The sequence below is a fragment of the Aplysia californica genome, unplaced genomic scaffold (assembly GCF_000002075.1).
Source record: "Aplysia californica isolate F4 #8 unplaced genomic scaffold, AplCal3.0 scaffold00063, whole genome shotgun sequence".
In the NCBI taxonomy this organism is placed as follows: Eukaryota; Metazoa; Mollusca; class Gastropoda; order Aplysiida; family Aplysiidae; genus Aplysia; species Aplysia californica.
In genome coordinates this window covers 1749706-1766403 of record NW_004797333.1, presented here as the reverse complement: position 1 = coordinate 1766403, position 16698 = coordinate 1749706, and the positions used below count along the sequence as shown (strand labels likewise).

The 16698-nt window shown below is 39.1% G+C and overlaps 1 protein-coding gene across 1 annotated transcript in view; it reads left to right on the top strand.

Annotated features, from left to right (window-relative positions):
- LOC101857551 (intraflagellar transport protein 122 homolog) overlaps positions 1-15539 on the top strand; it is a 48077-nt gene extending 32538 nt beyond the window's left edge. The window contains exons 18-28 of the mRNA XM_013079796.2: positions 513-684; positions 1892-1994; positions 3894-4034; positions 5098-5195; positions 6333-6433; positions 7775-7940; positions 8411-8522; positions 9166-9294; positions 10522-10598; positions 11012-11173; positions 13763-15539. Of these exons, the coding sequence (XP_012935250.1) occupies positions 513-684; positions 1892-1994; positions 3894-4034; positions 5098-5195; positions 6333-6433; positions 7775-7940; positions 8411-8522; positions 9166-9294; positions 10522-10598; positions 11012-11173; positions 13763-13843 (1342 nt within the window). The 3' untranslated portion in view covers positions 13844-15539. The remainder of the gene's footprint in view (positions 1-512; positions 685-1891; positions 1995-3893; positions 4035-5097; positions 5196-6332; positions 6434-7774; positions 7941-8410; positions 8523-9165; positions 9295-10521; positions 10599-11011; positions 11174-13762) is intronic.
- The last annotated feature ends 1159 nt before the right edge of the window (positions 15540-16698 follow it).

Sequence of the window (16698 nt, the reverse complement as noted above, 5' to 3'; positions counted from 1 at the left end):
CTTCCGCTGGGCTTTCTTAAGGTGTGTCCCATCCATTGCCACTTTCTTAGTCCTATTTCTACTTCTATATCCTTTTGTCCTGTCCTTTCCCACAGCTCTTCATTTCTTATTCTTTCCTGCCACTTAATTCTTAAAATACTCCTCATACATCTGTTGATGAAAGTCTGGACCTTATTTAGTACTGTCTTCGTTGTCTTCCAAGTTTCGCAGCCGCAGAGGAGCACAGACTTGGAGTTAAAAAGTCGAATCTTGGTGCGCAGTGAGATGTTGCTTGCTTTCCAGACTTTTGATAATTGCTTGAAGGCTGACCTTGCCTTGGCGGTTCTTGCTTTAACATCTGCCTCGGTTCCACCTTTACCATCGATGACACTTCCAAGGTAGGTAAAGGAGTCCACTTCTTCAAGGGGAGTGTCTTCCACTGTCACAGCAAGGTTTGAAACTTTATTCTAGTGCATGTAAAAGTTTTAAAAAATTGACATGCACTAGAATAAATTTTATCGTTACCCATTCAGGATGATTGACCTGGCCCGTAAAATCGACAAAGCTGACCGGGAGGCGTTGAGCAGATGTGCGCTGCACCTGGCTAAGATGGAACAGTTTGGCTACGCGGCAGAAGTCTACAGCAAGATGGGTGACCAAAAGGCTCTCATTGCCATGCGAGTGGAGGCGAAACACTGGGATGATGTATGTTGTTTTGTTTGTTTGCTTGTTTTTTTGTTGTTTTTTTTTTGTATTGATGGTTTTGTTTTGCTGTATTTAAGTTGATAATCTTTTGGGCCTCGGATATTTAGGAGGCACCTCCTTCTTTTTTTTTTTATTAGTGTTGCTTTTGTTTTGTTTTGTTTAAGTTTCTTTCGGACCTTGAGCATCCAGGAGGCACCAACTTCTTTGAGGATAATCATTCCTGAGGCTCAATTTGTCAGGACTGTTCGTGCTGAATTGTGTACTTCTCAATATACAAATGCAACATAGTCATACTCCACTAAAAAAAGTCTTTATTCGAAGAATTCACAAAACCATTAGGCAAAAAATTAGACATCCCGTGAAAGTAGAAAAGAGGCCTGGTATAGTGCTGAGCCAATGAAACTGGTTTCCTCAGAACATTGTCATGCTGCAGTGCAACTTCTTTTTTTTAAAATGTTGGTGTCTTTACATCCCCATCAACACAGTTTAGATAATTTTTAAGACAGGTTTCCGACCCTGCCTGTCAGCGCCAACCGGGGCTGAGAGGGATACAACTTTCCAGCAGAAAGTTCAAGATACTCGATAAAAATTTCTCTACAAGTTCATCTCTTCTCCTTCATGGCTGAATATAAATCCCTCCTCTAAGAACTTCCTTTCTCTTTCCTGGTGGATTTCACCTTAAGGCTTGGTTGGTAATATTTGTTTTTGGTATTCTCAACTAAGTTTGTGCAACCCATTTCCATTCTCTCTCTCTGATTTTTATATCAAATGTGGCATAGTGTGGTGGAATCAGGTGCTCGTCAATTTTTGGGCGTACGGGGTTATGGTATCATCTTAAAGCCTGTTCATTTTCCTTGCTTTTGGTGAAGAAAATATTGATCTATGTTGAATAGAAGTCATAATATTTGCGATTGAAGGAGGTGAGGGTCACCTGGTTTGAGAGGTAAGATTAACGTCAAAATTGCTGCCAAAGTTTCCATCGCTTGAGAGTCCTTGGAAACTGAAAATTTACAGTTTTTGTGTCTTTAATCCATGTTTTTCAGTCAAATCCTCACAGAAATATGTTTTTAAATGGATATAAAAGGTGTTGGGCCAAAAGAAGAAAAAAATGATTGCTCCACGGCCAAAAAAATGAGTTTTTAAATTTCATTATTTTGACGAGTGCTTGGTTTCACCACGATGCCTCACAAACATTTTTTGGACCCAGGCATTTACCCTAGTGGAGAAGCATCCAGAGCACAAAACCGATGTCTACGTCCCGTACGCTCAGTGGCTGGCGGAGAAGGATCGATTTGAGGAGGCACAACAAGGTCAGATTTAGTTGCCGATACAGTGTGCTCAGACTTTTTATGAATAAACAATTTATTGATGGGATTTATTCCCAACGAAAGTACAAGCCCACGAAAAGGAGTACTTCCATCTATTAACCAGTAATTTTAAGAGCACTTTTCTGTTTTATCAAGTCCTCACCTGTAGGGATGTCTATTTTGCTGAAAACGATTTATCACATTTGAGCCTTATTGTAAAATGTTTAACCTTTTAACCTGACCTTTGAAGAAAATCATGCCGCTCTGTGAACTGTTGCGAATGCAACTAACCTGTGTTTCGCACGCTCATATGACCTTAGGTACTACTCTTACTATATACTAAACTAAACTACTACTAAACTAAACATTTGAGCCATTACTTAAGTTTGTACCTCGGATGATTCAATTAATTATGATCATGTGCACTTTCTTAATAATATTTTTGTTATCTCTTTCTAATGTAAGTTAGATTTAATTTGTGTTAATACAATTTGCCCTGGATTACTAGCAATTCACCCTTTACAAGCTCTAGAACTCCCAGGCCTTGGGATGTTAATAGTTTACTGTGCCACCAAAAGTGATGTAACCCCACCCATCCCTCTGATGGGGTGGCACTCATGTACCACACTGTCTTTAGTGTGGAAATGCTATCTTTTCTCTCGACATGCTTTTAAAAAAAATTGTCTTTCTGACTGCTGTATTGACCAAGGGTCCAATCTAGCGTGGAAAAATAGACCTTGGAACCTGCATATATTTTATGGAGGGGAAGAGGGTTGCCTTCCAACTGACTGGTTTCTGTGTGGCAGTAGTTAAGTCTCTAAGAAAAGCATAAAAAGATGTCTATTAATTTTTAATTGACATGTATGTTAGAAAAACAAAGCCTTAGTGAAAATTCTTTATTGCTGAGGCAGTATGGTTCAGGGGTGGAACACTGTTTTGTGAGTCATGAAGTGCAAAATATTAATTGTATTTAGGTAAAAAAGGAAATGGGACCCTCCAACCCTGCTGCTGGGATTGATCGATTGCTATTAACTCTTTTCCTACCAGGCCAAAATCCACCATTGGCCCAGGGCTTTTCCCTGACCTATTTTTACGCCCCTACCCCACCAAAGGAAAATGTCAAAACATTCAACTAAACACACACAAACCATATCATATGGCCCATCAAACTGAAGGTTAAAAAATAATCTATCAAATGGCGATACAATGTTGAAGATTTATTCCAATTATATTACTTTGGCGTTTCTAAAAGTGATTATGCAATATCAAAAGTGTCATATGAAATCACCAATTTTGCAGCTTTGAAAGGTCATATCTAAAACAGTACAACAACAGCATCATTCAAACTCCCCAAGTAGGTTGCCTCAAGTAATGCGAAGAAATGCTGAAAGTTATGTATGTGTACCTAATATAGAAGTGAAAATAGGAGACATATATACTGAAGTCAGGGGAGTCCTTTTTTTCCCCTCATATTTACGTTTAGAAGGGGACAGAAAAGCTCTGAAATGGCTAAAAATCGTCTCTCAGTGCTATATTTTCTTTCGTATCTGCTAACAGGAAGTCTATTCTATTATTGTGAAAACGTGGATCGGCCGAGAACTTCGTGTCCTTTCATTACTGGATTGAAATAGATAGCGAACCACTCGAGCCATATTATGTGGCTCTCGGTACAGCGAGGCCAGGTCTGTGAGCCGCAAAATGCGGCTCATGGTAGGGAAAGTGTTAAGGGTATACGGTTTATATAAGCAATGGGAAACTCAGAAATACTTGATAAAATACACCCCCCACACCCCCAGTCTGAGAATTTAACTCTGATCATTTCTGCACAAGGCCAAAAATCTTAGTATTACAATGTAGTTTAAGTTGAGTATTTTTACAATTTTCTGTGTGTTTCTCCCCCAGCCTTCCACAAGGCTGGCCTCCAGGCTGAGGCTGTGAAGGTATTGGAACAGCTGACCCACAACGCGGTCGTCGAGTCCAGGTTCGACGATGCCGGTTACTACTTTTGGAAGCTGTCCATCCAGTGCTTGGATATAGCCAAAGGTTCTGATGCGTTCTACTACTCCCTTAATCTTTGGTGTCTGTTGCGTAACAGTTTCTACATCTAGAAAAGCTTATTTTACAGGAGAAAATAAAACGCTGCTAAACTTTGTCTCTTTATATCAGTCAGTTTATTAAACTGAAGTACTCTTTTCAGCCATTTGTTTGACTTGTAATGTAAAAGCTACTACAATGATGCAGAGTAGTATGTTCTTGATTTAGCCTCAGTATCTTGTTTTAAGACTTTCAGACTAGGCAAATTGGAATTAGGTTTTGTTATAGGTCGTGCAGCATGTCAACACTAAGTGTAAATGGTTGACAATAAAGCATGGAATTCACTGTCAAAGTTTGAAATGTTATGTCAATTAGATTTTATTTTAAACATTTCATCAATGAATAGTTCATTTCTTAATTCTAGAATATAAATATGTGTATTGTCGTGTAAATGGTTGTCATTAAAGCATGAAACGCGCTGTGAAAGTTTAAAATGTGTCTCAGTTAGATCTTGTAAAAACATTTCATTAATGAACATTTCGTTTTTCCTTGCCTGAATGTAAATAGATGTATTTGATAAGCATTATAGTCTGAGCCAAACCTAAAGTTTTGCTTTAATAATAGGGTAGTCAACTGTATAACAAATCACCTGTCATCTCCGGGTTGTTTCAAGTCCACTAAGTGCCACTGTTGGAACTTTCCTTAATTAATTAATTATAAAGGAGAACTTGGTTTACTAATGTTGTGAGATCAACTTTTGGTTTTCTTAGATTTTTTGCTTTCTGTCATTGCCTTTAGTTTCTCTGTTGAGCTACTAGACAGCAAGTTGCAGTAATTTGAATTGCTCTTTTTTCTCTGATGTCTTGAACTTCTTTTCTCCTCAGCATTAGAGCTAGAATTGTTCCAGTCTTAGAGATGAGAATATTTTTTCTTTCAAACAGTTGCCATTGGATGTGTGGTTTACTAAAGTATTCTAAAAGATAGGCTGTGCATACAATTTCGAATGGTATTACATTGCTAGCTTTGTTTTCATATTGGATATTTCATTTCATTTCCCTATGTTCACTTACAGAGGAACCAGAAAGGAGGACTGACATGTTGCATAAATTCCAGGATTTCCAAAAGAAAGCCGAGATGTATTATGTGTACCACACCATCAACAGACATGTTGTAAGTTGTAAAGCCCAGTTGTGTGTCAGAAGCTGTGTTATGAGTGTGATAGAGAAGTCACTTTTCTGGTCAGAAAAACTGTCACTCTAAAAAAATACTAACCCTGTCCGTACGTCGTGTTTTACTATCGTATCCACACGATGTGGGAAACTCTGTGCCACCACTTTCCAAAGAGGAAATTTACTCCTTAATCCGATCCATACACTTTGCATAGCAGTCTCTCAAAATGATTTTTTGAGAAATACTGAAAGTTTCAAAGATATCTTCATACTAGAAATATTAAAAAATGAGAAGAATACAACCCTATGGGTACAGTACAAAATGACCCCAGGGCATATGGATAGGGTTAATTCCAGGAAAAATGACTTTCTCGTGTGGCTCTGTAGGCTCAGGTTGTTTTAAGAGGGGCTATATGAAAACATGGATTAAATATAATCAAAATAATTATGTTGATAAAGTCGAACTTACTCTACAGACCACATGCGATCAGTATAAATGACCACTTCCTACTTCTCTGCTTGTGTTATTTCTATAATATAATTTGTTAATATATTCTATCTATGACGACCACTCTTCTTCTTAACTGTGATTGGCTGTTGTGGACAACTTCGACTGCATTTATGAGAAAATTCCCTTCTTTGTTACTGCTCTTGAATGCCTCCTAGAAGCATTAGCAGCAACGCCTATTGGTGCAAAGCCGGTTTCACAAATGAGCTGAACGTCTGCCTCCTCATTTATGTCTCCACGTATGTGACAGATTGTATCAAGGTTGATTTTTTGAGCGGTGTTGATTCAAATGGTCGGAATTTAGACCATCTGTACTCAAGCCATCTATCTGACTACAGCACTTGGTTGGTACTGCAGACCTGTTCTTTTGTGTTACTGTTCAAGGAACTGTATGTGTGGAGGGGGTTCCAGGGGGACTTTTAAAAAAACTAATTATAGTTCAGCCTGCGAATGAAATGAGTGGCTTTTACTGTGTCCTTAAAAGTATTTATATATATATGCATGTTGAGAGGGAAGTGATTGGTGTACAATTCTTTGTGAGTTATTTTCTTCCATATTGTGTCGATTATTTCAAATAATTGTTTTGAGATGAGTGAAATTTCTCATGCTCTCACCGTAATTTCTAACTAGGTGGAACCATTCACCAGTGTGTTGCCGGAGGGTTTGTTCAACATGTCTCGCTACCTGCTGCACAGTATTGACAAAGACATTCCTGAGGGCATTTCCAAGTCATATCCTTTCCACAATGATATTGTCATGTCGTATGTTGTCTTTTTAAGGATGTTGTAATTGAGGGTACGTTGGCGGAGCAGTTAATGCACTCGTCTCAGAAGCGGAAAGTCTGGGTTCGAGCCTTGGTTCGGACACAGATTTTTTTCGCCCCATCCTGACCACCCAGCAGTAATGGGTACCTGTCTTTGAGTTGGGGAAGTAAAGGCGGCGTGGAAAGGAACTGGCCACCCTACCACAATATGCCGAAGGCTTCTGAATTTGTTTCACTTACAAGGCAATCCCCAATGTCCGGATCGGATGCTGGAACTACTTTACTTTAATTCATCTTTTTTTTTTGGCGTTTGATGTTTATATATCTTCCCTATGTGAGTGGTTAGGGGGCATGGTGCCACTGGTAGGTCCAACTTCTTTTCTTTCTCTCTGTTGTTTATTTTTTCTGTGTCTTGTGCTTTTCTCCTTATACTGTATGACAGTGACAGTTATTACGTTGGTGTGCTTCTCTTTACTCAAATGCACAACCAAATATTTTCACTATCATAAATTTTTCTTTTTTCTTATTCTTAAGATGCACAGCTTTTCCCCTTTGGTCCAGTGTCATTAATCTATTTCAGCTGATTAAGACTTTCACAGCTTTACCATACTTCTGACATGTAGTTGGAGGGCACCACTGGTGGCTCCTACTTCTTGAATCTTCATTTTTCCTCTCTTCTTTCTGTCTATCTGTTTTGATTTATCCCAGCGTTAAATGACCGTTATACATATTGTGTTGATGTTCTTCTCTTTACTCAAACTTAAAAATGGATACTTGTCTGTTTCGGTTGTCTCATTCTAATTGGTACAAATAGTTGTACTGTCTGATGCTTGCCACTATCTTTCACATATTTTTCTGTCAATTGAAAACTGCGCTATTTTAATTTATTTGGTTTAAAACTTGGCTTTTGGTTAGGTTGCTAAAATGAGGTTTGTGTTTTGCATCATTGGTTGTGGCCAAAGATGTACACTTTATATTTTTGGAGTTTTACTACCTCAGCAAAATATGTGCATGTGAAGAGCTGTGTGAAAAAAACTGGGTGATGTCAGTGTTTGAACTTTTGCTTTTTTTCCTTTAGATAGCAAGAGGGAACTTTCATCTTTACTGCTAGGCCTATTTGTATTAGATCTATATCACAAATATAAAGTAACCATTGATTTTATACTGTTTTGATTTTTTTTTCCTTCAACAGAATAACATATTGTGTTAATCTGCTCTTCCTAAGTTTTTCACGTTTTGTTTGTAACTTATTTTGTTGCAAGTCCTTCATGTGTAGAATTAGTAGATATATATCCTTAACCAATCGCACAGCCACACTTTTCACACTGGCGAAACAAAGCAAGAACTTGGGAGCTTACAAACTGGCACGCACAGCGTATGAAAAGTTGCGTCTGCTACGCTTGCCGCAGAGATTTCAGGATTCTATAGACTTGGGATGCCTCACGATCCGTTCAAAGCCTTTTCACGATGCTGAGGTATGGTGATCGCACGAAGTTCAAGAACGTTACGTAATGTTCTAGGATAGTATAAGGTTAATAATAAGGTATAAATAAGGTGTTAAAATTATTTTCAGTTGGTATATAATGTGCTGTAAGAATCAAAAGTTTTAAAGTCTGCCTGTTGTGAAGTCCTGAGATCAGACCGGTGGATTTTAGGCCTGGTGAAAATTAGGTTCATTATATATGCATGTTCATAACAACATGGGACAACACCCATCCTTATGCAGCTTAGTAGCATCACACCACATGAGCTTTCCATGTGGGATGACTGGTTTTGTCCTTTCAGATATTGACGTAGCCATTATAGCGAGCACCCCCCCCCCCCCCCCCCCCCCCCCATTTTTTTCTCTCCAGTGCTTGAAAAAAGAAAAATGAATGTTGAATCTTTCTGTCTTCACTTTTATGACTTTGACGTTGATTTGGCTTTTAAAAAATTTCTTGTTCAGGAACTTCTCCCAATGTGCTACCGCTGCTCGACAACCAATCCCTTACTGAACAAAGCAGGCAGTCAGTGTGTCAACTGCAAGCAGCCATTTGTACCGTCTTTTGTAAATTTTGGTGAGTGTTGCGGTGAAAAGATCTGTTTTAGGTTTCTGGTTATGTCACGACGCGGTGGAATCAGACGTCCCAATTTTTGGGTATAAGGGGTTATTGTTATTGTATTAAAGCCTGTTCATTTGTCTTGCTTTTGGTGAAAAAAATACTAATCTGTCGTGAATATAAGTCGAGATATTTGTGATTGAAGGAGGTGGGGGTTGTCTGGTGTCACAGGTAAAATGAGCAAGAAAAGGGCGGCCAAAATTTGGTAACTTCCTAAGCTTGAAGGTCCTTAGAAACAGCATATTTACATTTTTTGTGCCTTTGATGAAAGTTTTTCATAAAAATGCAAACAGAAATGTGTTTTTGAATTGTCATAAAAGGTGTTGAGCCAAGAAAATAATTTTTTTTAGAAATTGCCCAATGGCCAGAAAAGTGGGAGTTTTTGTCATTTTGACAAGTACCTGATGTCACCACGATGCCTTACAAATATTAAACGGGTATCAACAGTGCTTCTGTTGTGTTTTGGGTTTTTTTATTAGGGCATTGAATTTGATGAGATAATGACATGTAAATTACATAATTACAAATTGTAAAAATGAAGATTGGGTTGTTATCACTGTTTGCTGTTGACTTCTAAGGTTTCCTGTTTTCCTTTGTCCAGAGGTTCTCCCGCTAGTGGAGTTTGTGTTGGAGGACGGCATCACGGACGAAGAGGCGGTGCACGTGCTGGACATGTCCATTCCCAAGCAGAAAAAGAAGTCTGGCCCCTGGTCAGAAACCAGGATGAACAGTATCCTCCTTGATAGTGATTGCTTTTAATAATTCCCGTTGTTTGCTCCTGCCAATCTTCTATTTTTTTTTCATATTATTATTGTTATTGTAAAAGGAAGTGTTTTGTGCCCCTCATCAACCTAATTTAGATCACTTAGGAGGCGGGCTGCTTGGAATCTTCCTATCAGGGCCAACTCAGGCTAAGTTGGATACAACATAACTCTTAGACAGACAGAGATAGATTTTTTTTTTTATATATATATTTCCCAGCTCTGGAATTGTGATCTTGTGTTTTCTGCATGCACTGATTAAAGAGCATAACTGCTTCTCCTCTGATGCTGGCATCTCTGTAATGTACTGTCTCGACTCTTCACTGGTGCAAGCAGATGATGTGAGTTTCTTTCCTTTCTGGGAATATTACATGAAGTATCTCCATACGTCTGCTCTTAAATTGTATTCCATTCATCCTCAATTGCCGACCTTCAGTGTCACCGAGATGAGGCTATGTCTGTGTCAGTACTACATATATAAGGAGCATCCATATTGATATAAGTGAGAAACAAAACAACGCTAACCTTAGGTTACAAACTGCCGTCAAGGAAAAGAGCTCATCAAAAGAAAAGCCCTTAAAAGTAACTGCTATTTAGTCGTCAGTTTTCATTAAATATTTGTAATTAATTTTTCTGGTTGCTGTACTTTTGACATTTTCAGTTTATGCAGCTAAGCTCTGCTCTCATTTCTGTTGACATTGGCAAAGGAGATTTTTTTCAAAATACAGAATAACACGGATAGCTCGATTTTCTTAGCAATCGGCCTCGATAGTGCAAGGGATCCGTAGTGCAAGGGATATCTTACAAATGATAAAGCTAAAAGAAAAAAAAAATGGGACCACAGGCACAGTTCGACGGATGTGTGATTTCAAGTCTTCTGTGTTCGACCTATCCATGTTATTCTGTAACTGTAAAGCACCTACCTCTTTGATAACTGGAGGTCATATTATCATAACAGCGAGATACAGGAGTTGGTAATGTATTTTAAATCGTAATAGATATCTTGTGTCCTCAACTTGGAGTGAGTTTTTGAAAACACAGCATAACTCTGTCTACACTCTCTGTCACTCAGATAAAAAAATCTTGTTGGCCTTCAAATTCAAATAAAACTATCAAAGGTAAGAAGATCAAGTTTGTGTCATAATACTCTGTAGTCAGAAAAAAAAGCAAAAAATCTTTTTCCCTAACTGTGCAAGATTTTCAGTCTTTGCGTTTGGGAGATGAGCCACAGGAAGAGGAGGATCCGTTCACAGCCAGACTGAAGTCTTACAGCGTAAGTTTTTCTTGTATTTTGAGATTTTTGACGGACCTCCATGCTAAGATTACTATGGTTTTTGCAAGTGGTTGGAGAGTGCCGCTAAATAAGGTTTAGTCTTTACTAATGTACACATGATATTCTAAGCAACGTTTGTTTCTGCAGTATCAAAGGAAATGCAGAAAATGTAAGGTGCGACCTGGTGCACTTCTTTCCTGTGTGTGTTACTCTAATCTTCGGCATTCGTATGACCTATATTTTGGTGTTGCAAGTGCTGTCAAAGTCTTCCTAAAGCTAAGATGACTGCTTGTCCCGTTGACAACGGATGATCATCTTGGACAAGTTTAACTACTTGTGCAAGTCAACGAAGACATCCTTCTACACTGATACATTAGCAGTGGTTACTATAGATCATTTCTTTTCTCTTCTAGGAAGGCGATGAGTTCCAACCGGTTGTGGTGAATAAACCAACCCTCCAGACCCTGTCCAGGTCAGATGTGTACATCCTGAAGTGGCCCAGACCGCTGCGCTATCAGTTCTTCAAGTCCTTGCTCCCCGATGTGTCCATCACTTTGTGCCCAACGTGTAATAAGGTTAGCTGTTCTGTTTAATTCTTTTCCAGGCTGGTTTATGGATTTTTGGAAAGAGGGAAAGACAGAGAGAGAGAGAGAGAGAGAGAGAGAGAGAGAGAGAGAGAGAGAGAGAGAGAGAGAGAGAGAGAGAGAGAGAGAGAGAGAGAGAGAGAGAGAGAGAGGGGGGGGGGGAAGGAGGGAGGGAGAGAAAGAGATGCACAGAGAGAGATGGAGGGTAAGAAAGAGACACAGAGAGAAAGGGACGCACAGAGAGGGGGGGGGGGGGGGGGGCAGGGTTCCCGTGGCCTCCTTGAATTCAAGGAGTCCTTAAAAACTGTTTGAATTTGCATTCAAGGAAAAATCTCCTTGAAAACTCCTTGAATTTGCATTCAAGGAAAAATGTCCTCGAAAACCCCATAAATTTTGCCAGATCAGACAGGAACACAGGGTAACTGCCAGACCCCGGGAATCCCAGGGGCCCCTGAGTTCATTTTTGCCGGTTGCGATTGTGATAAAATATTCATTCAGCTTTTCCCGACCCGAGAGTACGTTACCCGCACACAGATGGTTATGGCGGCAACTAGTGGAAGTGTATGTGCGATACGGAAGCTCGATCGGGAAAATCAAGATCTGCTTTCGCTTTCGTTACCGCCCAGAAATTTGCCGGTAGGGCCTATAATAGTCTGATAACGCCACATTTGTTATGACATGCAAGCTCTGCATTACAAACGCTGTGTCGTCATGAAAATAAATCATTTGTCCTGTGCTGTCGCTTGTGAAAAAAAAAAGAAAGGGAAAAAAATTATACAAGCTTCTTGTTGGGCTCGCCATTGTGATCGGTCATTGAACCTGTGCGTTTTCGTCACATCGTGAGTATCGGCGATGGTTGAGGTCACCAAAGTTCATGCAAAGTCTGAGCGCTGCGAAGTATTGGACTCGGGAATGTGGGTATTATTGATTTTTTTTTTAAAGATGCACGCAGGGGAGGGGGTGTGCGGGATGGGGTTGAAGGCAACACCGGATGACAATAACTGAACTTGGAAGCAGATTTTACTTTCCGGAATTTTGATTGCTATTAGATCTAAATCTAGATCTTGATCTCTCTGCAAAGAGCGCGTTGGTGCAGGCCTTGTGTGGAATCAGGATCTGTCTCACTCAAACCTTGTAAGCCGTGGGGTTTTTTTAAACTAAAGGGTTCCCGTTTCATTGGGCAGGTGATAGTAAATTATATGTATTGTACTATATTCTATATTTTAGCTTTCTGTTCAAGATTCGCAGATTTTCAGTGTCACTGCATCTTGCCCTCCCACAGTTAATTCTTACACCTCTCACACTGAATAGGTGTACTGAGCCTTTCATGTTATTACTGTGCTTTGAGTTTGAGCTGTGATTTTTGTCTTTCACGTTTATTATATAAACTTACTGGTTCTTGACGGTCGATATTCTGGTTCTAGACCTTTTCTCAGGCTCAAAGCAAGATTCATTTTTATATAGTTTATATAGGCGAATATGATGAGGGGAAAATATAAATAAGTATAAGAACAGACTGAAATACCTAAGTCACAGTATCCCAGTGCCACACTGACATGTAGTTGACTGGATATAATGTACCTACATGTGTGCCCGCGCGTGTGTGTACGTGTATTTATTATGTATAAAATATAAATGGAGCATGCACTGTCATTGTTATGTAACATGCCCCTGGAGAATGGTTGAGCCCACCTGGAAAATTAAGAAGCCAGGTTGGCAGTCACTCTGGGAACAGTTTTTGTTGGAAATCAAAACTATGATATGATTCCTTTCCGACAAGTGTAGGCCTATCGAAAATAGGCTTTCGTCGTGAATTTTTTGACCAAACCTCCTTGAATTAAAAAATTTTTTCCTTGAAACCTTGAATTTGATGGGAAGTTCATGGCAGAAACCCTTGGGGGGGAGGAAGGAGGGAGGGAGAGAAAAAGACGCTCAGAGAGAGACAGGGAAAGGAAGGGAGGGAGATAAAGAGACGCAGAGAGAAAGATACGAACAGAGAGAGAGAGAGACAGACGGACAGACAGAGAGGGGGAGAGGAGGTCGAGAGAAAAACAGAGAGAGATTGGGAGACAGACAAAAATATAATTGACTTATGCTTTCAAGGTGCTGTGGAAGAGGGCAAGGGTAATCAAAGAAGGCTTCTCTCCCAAATGAGAACTGGTGGAAAATCGCCCAAGCTGAGATCATATCTCCACAAAATTGTGCCAGCGGACAACCCAGATCCGTCCTGTCGAGCCTGCAGGGAGGAGGACGAAACTATGGACCATGTGTTCCTGAGATGTCCCGCCAGCTATCGTGCTAGAACCCGTCTCCTGGGACATTTCAGTAACCCACTTTCAGCACTTTTTAAGGACCCCTGGGCAAGTGTTGAGTTCCTGCGTGCTGTCAGCATCGCTGACCGTTTATGAAGCCACAGCGCCAGAAGAGAGAGAGAGAGAGAGAGAGAGAAAAAGAAGGGAGGGATAGTGAAGGACTTCTCAGTGGCTCATTCCATAGTTGGGATGTAAATATTATCACTACTGGCTTGATTTTTTTTGTCTTTTTGATATGACAACGATGGTTCTTTTCTTTGTTCCTCAGCTTTTCCACACTGACGACTTTGAGCAACAGTATCTTCAGCGAGGACATTGCCCCTTCTGCAGAGGAAAATTTGAAGACTAGATCTGTTTTTTTACAAATAAAAATTGTGACTAGAGTGTTATTCTTTTAGGAAAGGAATGACAAAGTGCAGCTATGCTTTTCCAGGCCGTCCATAGATTGACTGATGTGTGGAGCCCCAACAGCTTAGGTGGTGTAGTCCTTTGTATAGATGTATTTGGTAATATTTAAAATTGTTTTCCCACCGACCTGATTACAAGTCTTCAAAGTGTTTTTCGTACTTGCAAAGACGTTCTGGAAGTTCTCCACTCTGTACTGAAGAAAGGACTGTCCTCAGATTCAGTTCTCTCTTGTAGTCAGCAATGGAGTGCAGTGAATTTTGGAACTCTCTTTATACTTGTTGTTTACATAGTCAAAGCAAGAAGGTAGAGATCTGGCTGTGATGTTGCTTTGGTGATGGGAGTTGTTTATTAAGACTTATTTGTGGAAGTTAAGCAATGTTTTCAGCTCCAGACAAATGCAATAATAATGAAGCTTTTTGAGGTTTGTCATTTTCAATTTTTTTTTCTTGCAGTTTTACTTTTGACGAGCCAAATATTCTTCTCTCTTATTTTCTAAGGCCCAAGTTACAAATTTTGTTTAATGAGGATTTCTAAATGGTTTCCCATATTTGATATATTTAGATCTTGTTTTAAATTGTTATTTTGAGCAAATGGTTGGGAACCAGGTGTATTAATAATAATGATTAAGATAAAAAAATCAGTCCTACTTGCTCCCACTGGTTATTGCTGCACATAATCATAATGATGAACATTTACTTACACACTAAGAGACACTGCACAAAGGACATTACCATTATTTTTCCAGTAGAACGTATACCGGGTGTGTTTTGTATGGTATATTATTGCAGGACAAACTCCTCATAGATGTTCTTTATCTGTTATTGAGATTTGCGAGAGGGGTCGGAAAATGGAGTTCGGGTCGAAATGACGAGAGAGATACAGCATTATGAGAGGAATCTCCAGGAAAGAGTACATGGGATGAGTATGGCGATTGATTGTATAAAATTATTATTACTATTATAGTCTAGTCTTTTGGGCTGGCTTCTCTTTTCTGGTAGAGAGAAAATTTGTGTACAGTTCAAGGGTGGCTTAGGAGATTGTGTATATTTAATTCTGTGATGCTCAGGTTGTTATGTATGTAAATGTTTTTCACACTTTATGGCTTTATGAACAAATTTGTGTTTTATATAAAGTTGCATAAGCAGTGTGGCTTTCTACTTAATCTTTGTCATTTTTATCTGGTTGTTTTTGGGGGGATTTTTTATGAGGGCTTGGTTTACAACCTTGCTTGGAACCTTACCAAACACTCCTGCCTGGGGAGAAGAAAATATTATCATTACCACACTTATTTTTTAATTGTTTTTCTTTTGGTCACAACAGATATTTTCCCAGCACAGTTTTTTTAAAGTCGTTATTGTCTGTGGCCCAGCTGTTTTAAACACCCTTTGGAAGTTTGATATTATCCATATATGATATACAGCAGCCTTTCTGAATATTAAGACGACTAAGGCAAACACAGGTTAAAATTTTGTTGTGTTTTTTTTTTATTATTGAGAAAGTTCTTCTCACGTACTTTTCCCTGTTTCATACAATTGAGGTTTTTTTAGTGCAAAAGTTTTGTTTCTGACAGAAGTGATCTGGGTGTTTGGTTTTTTGAATTTTTATTAATTGAATCATGACAAAGGACTAGATCTATACTTTTATTTTTTTGTTTTGTTTTCCATTGTTTGTTTTTTAAAATAGAATCTTTTATTTATTTGTTTTGTTTTATTTTCTATCTTACTTTATTGAAGGAACATATATTGCCAGTCTCCTTATCTGGTGTTTTCATATGGTAGTGTTATAATTTTCCCCCTGCCAATATGATGAATGGAAAATGGAATTGTCAATACGTTATGAAAGAGGTTGTCCCCAATAGATCCAGTTCAAGAACACTGGAGTATGCTTTTGAGTATGACTGAGCCTTGATAAATAAAAGTCTGTGATATATGATGTTCATACTTTTTGTTGTTGTATTTGGGTAAACACTTGGAGAAGAGTCACGGAAATGAATATACAGAAAAGTGGGAAGACATGGAGTGACATCAAGCGACTAGCTCAGGATAGGGAAAGGTGGAAAGTGTTTGTTCGTGGCCTTTATCCTGATCTGAGGTGAAAAAGGTAATGATGATGATAATTTGGGTAAACAATTTGCTTTGGGCTGTGCATTACTGGTAGTGTATACATGTGTGGACCACATGGTTTAACAATAGGTAACCAAACTGTTAATATAAATATTTAGTATGAGATCCAATTTTCATCTGTAATCGTCACCCATGAGTGTGACCCCTCTGGGCAAGTAAAATAGATGAAATACTCTGTCTCACTGTCTGTCTTCATAATAATGAGAGTCAGCGGATATGCAGATACAGCACATTATCTCAATACAGTCAACTCTGCTTATGTAAAACTCACTTGAGTTTATCTTCAGTTAAGTTTACATCTTTATCTTGGGTCCCAGCCCCTCTTCTTCTTTACAGTCAATGGTTAAGTTGAACTTCAGATGAGTCTATCTTTTCTTCTTTCCCCTGACAATACCAACTCATCCGTAGTCGACTATTTAGCTTTGACTCACTATTGCCGTAGTCCATGGTTACAGAAGGAAAGGAATACCTTCAGCTGTCCAGTTGTTTCACTCAACTGCTTCAATAATGGCCACTGGTTGAAAGTGCAGAGTGCTTTTTTTTAAGTTTGTCTTTGAATGAAATTACCATTTCAAAATCTGGATGAGCAAGATGACGTGGGAGTTGGAGGTTACTGTTGGTTATTGTCAAATGAGTCGACTGGTCAGCAGCTGAAGACCAGACCGTCAAGTTA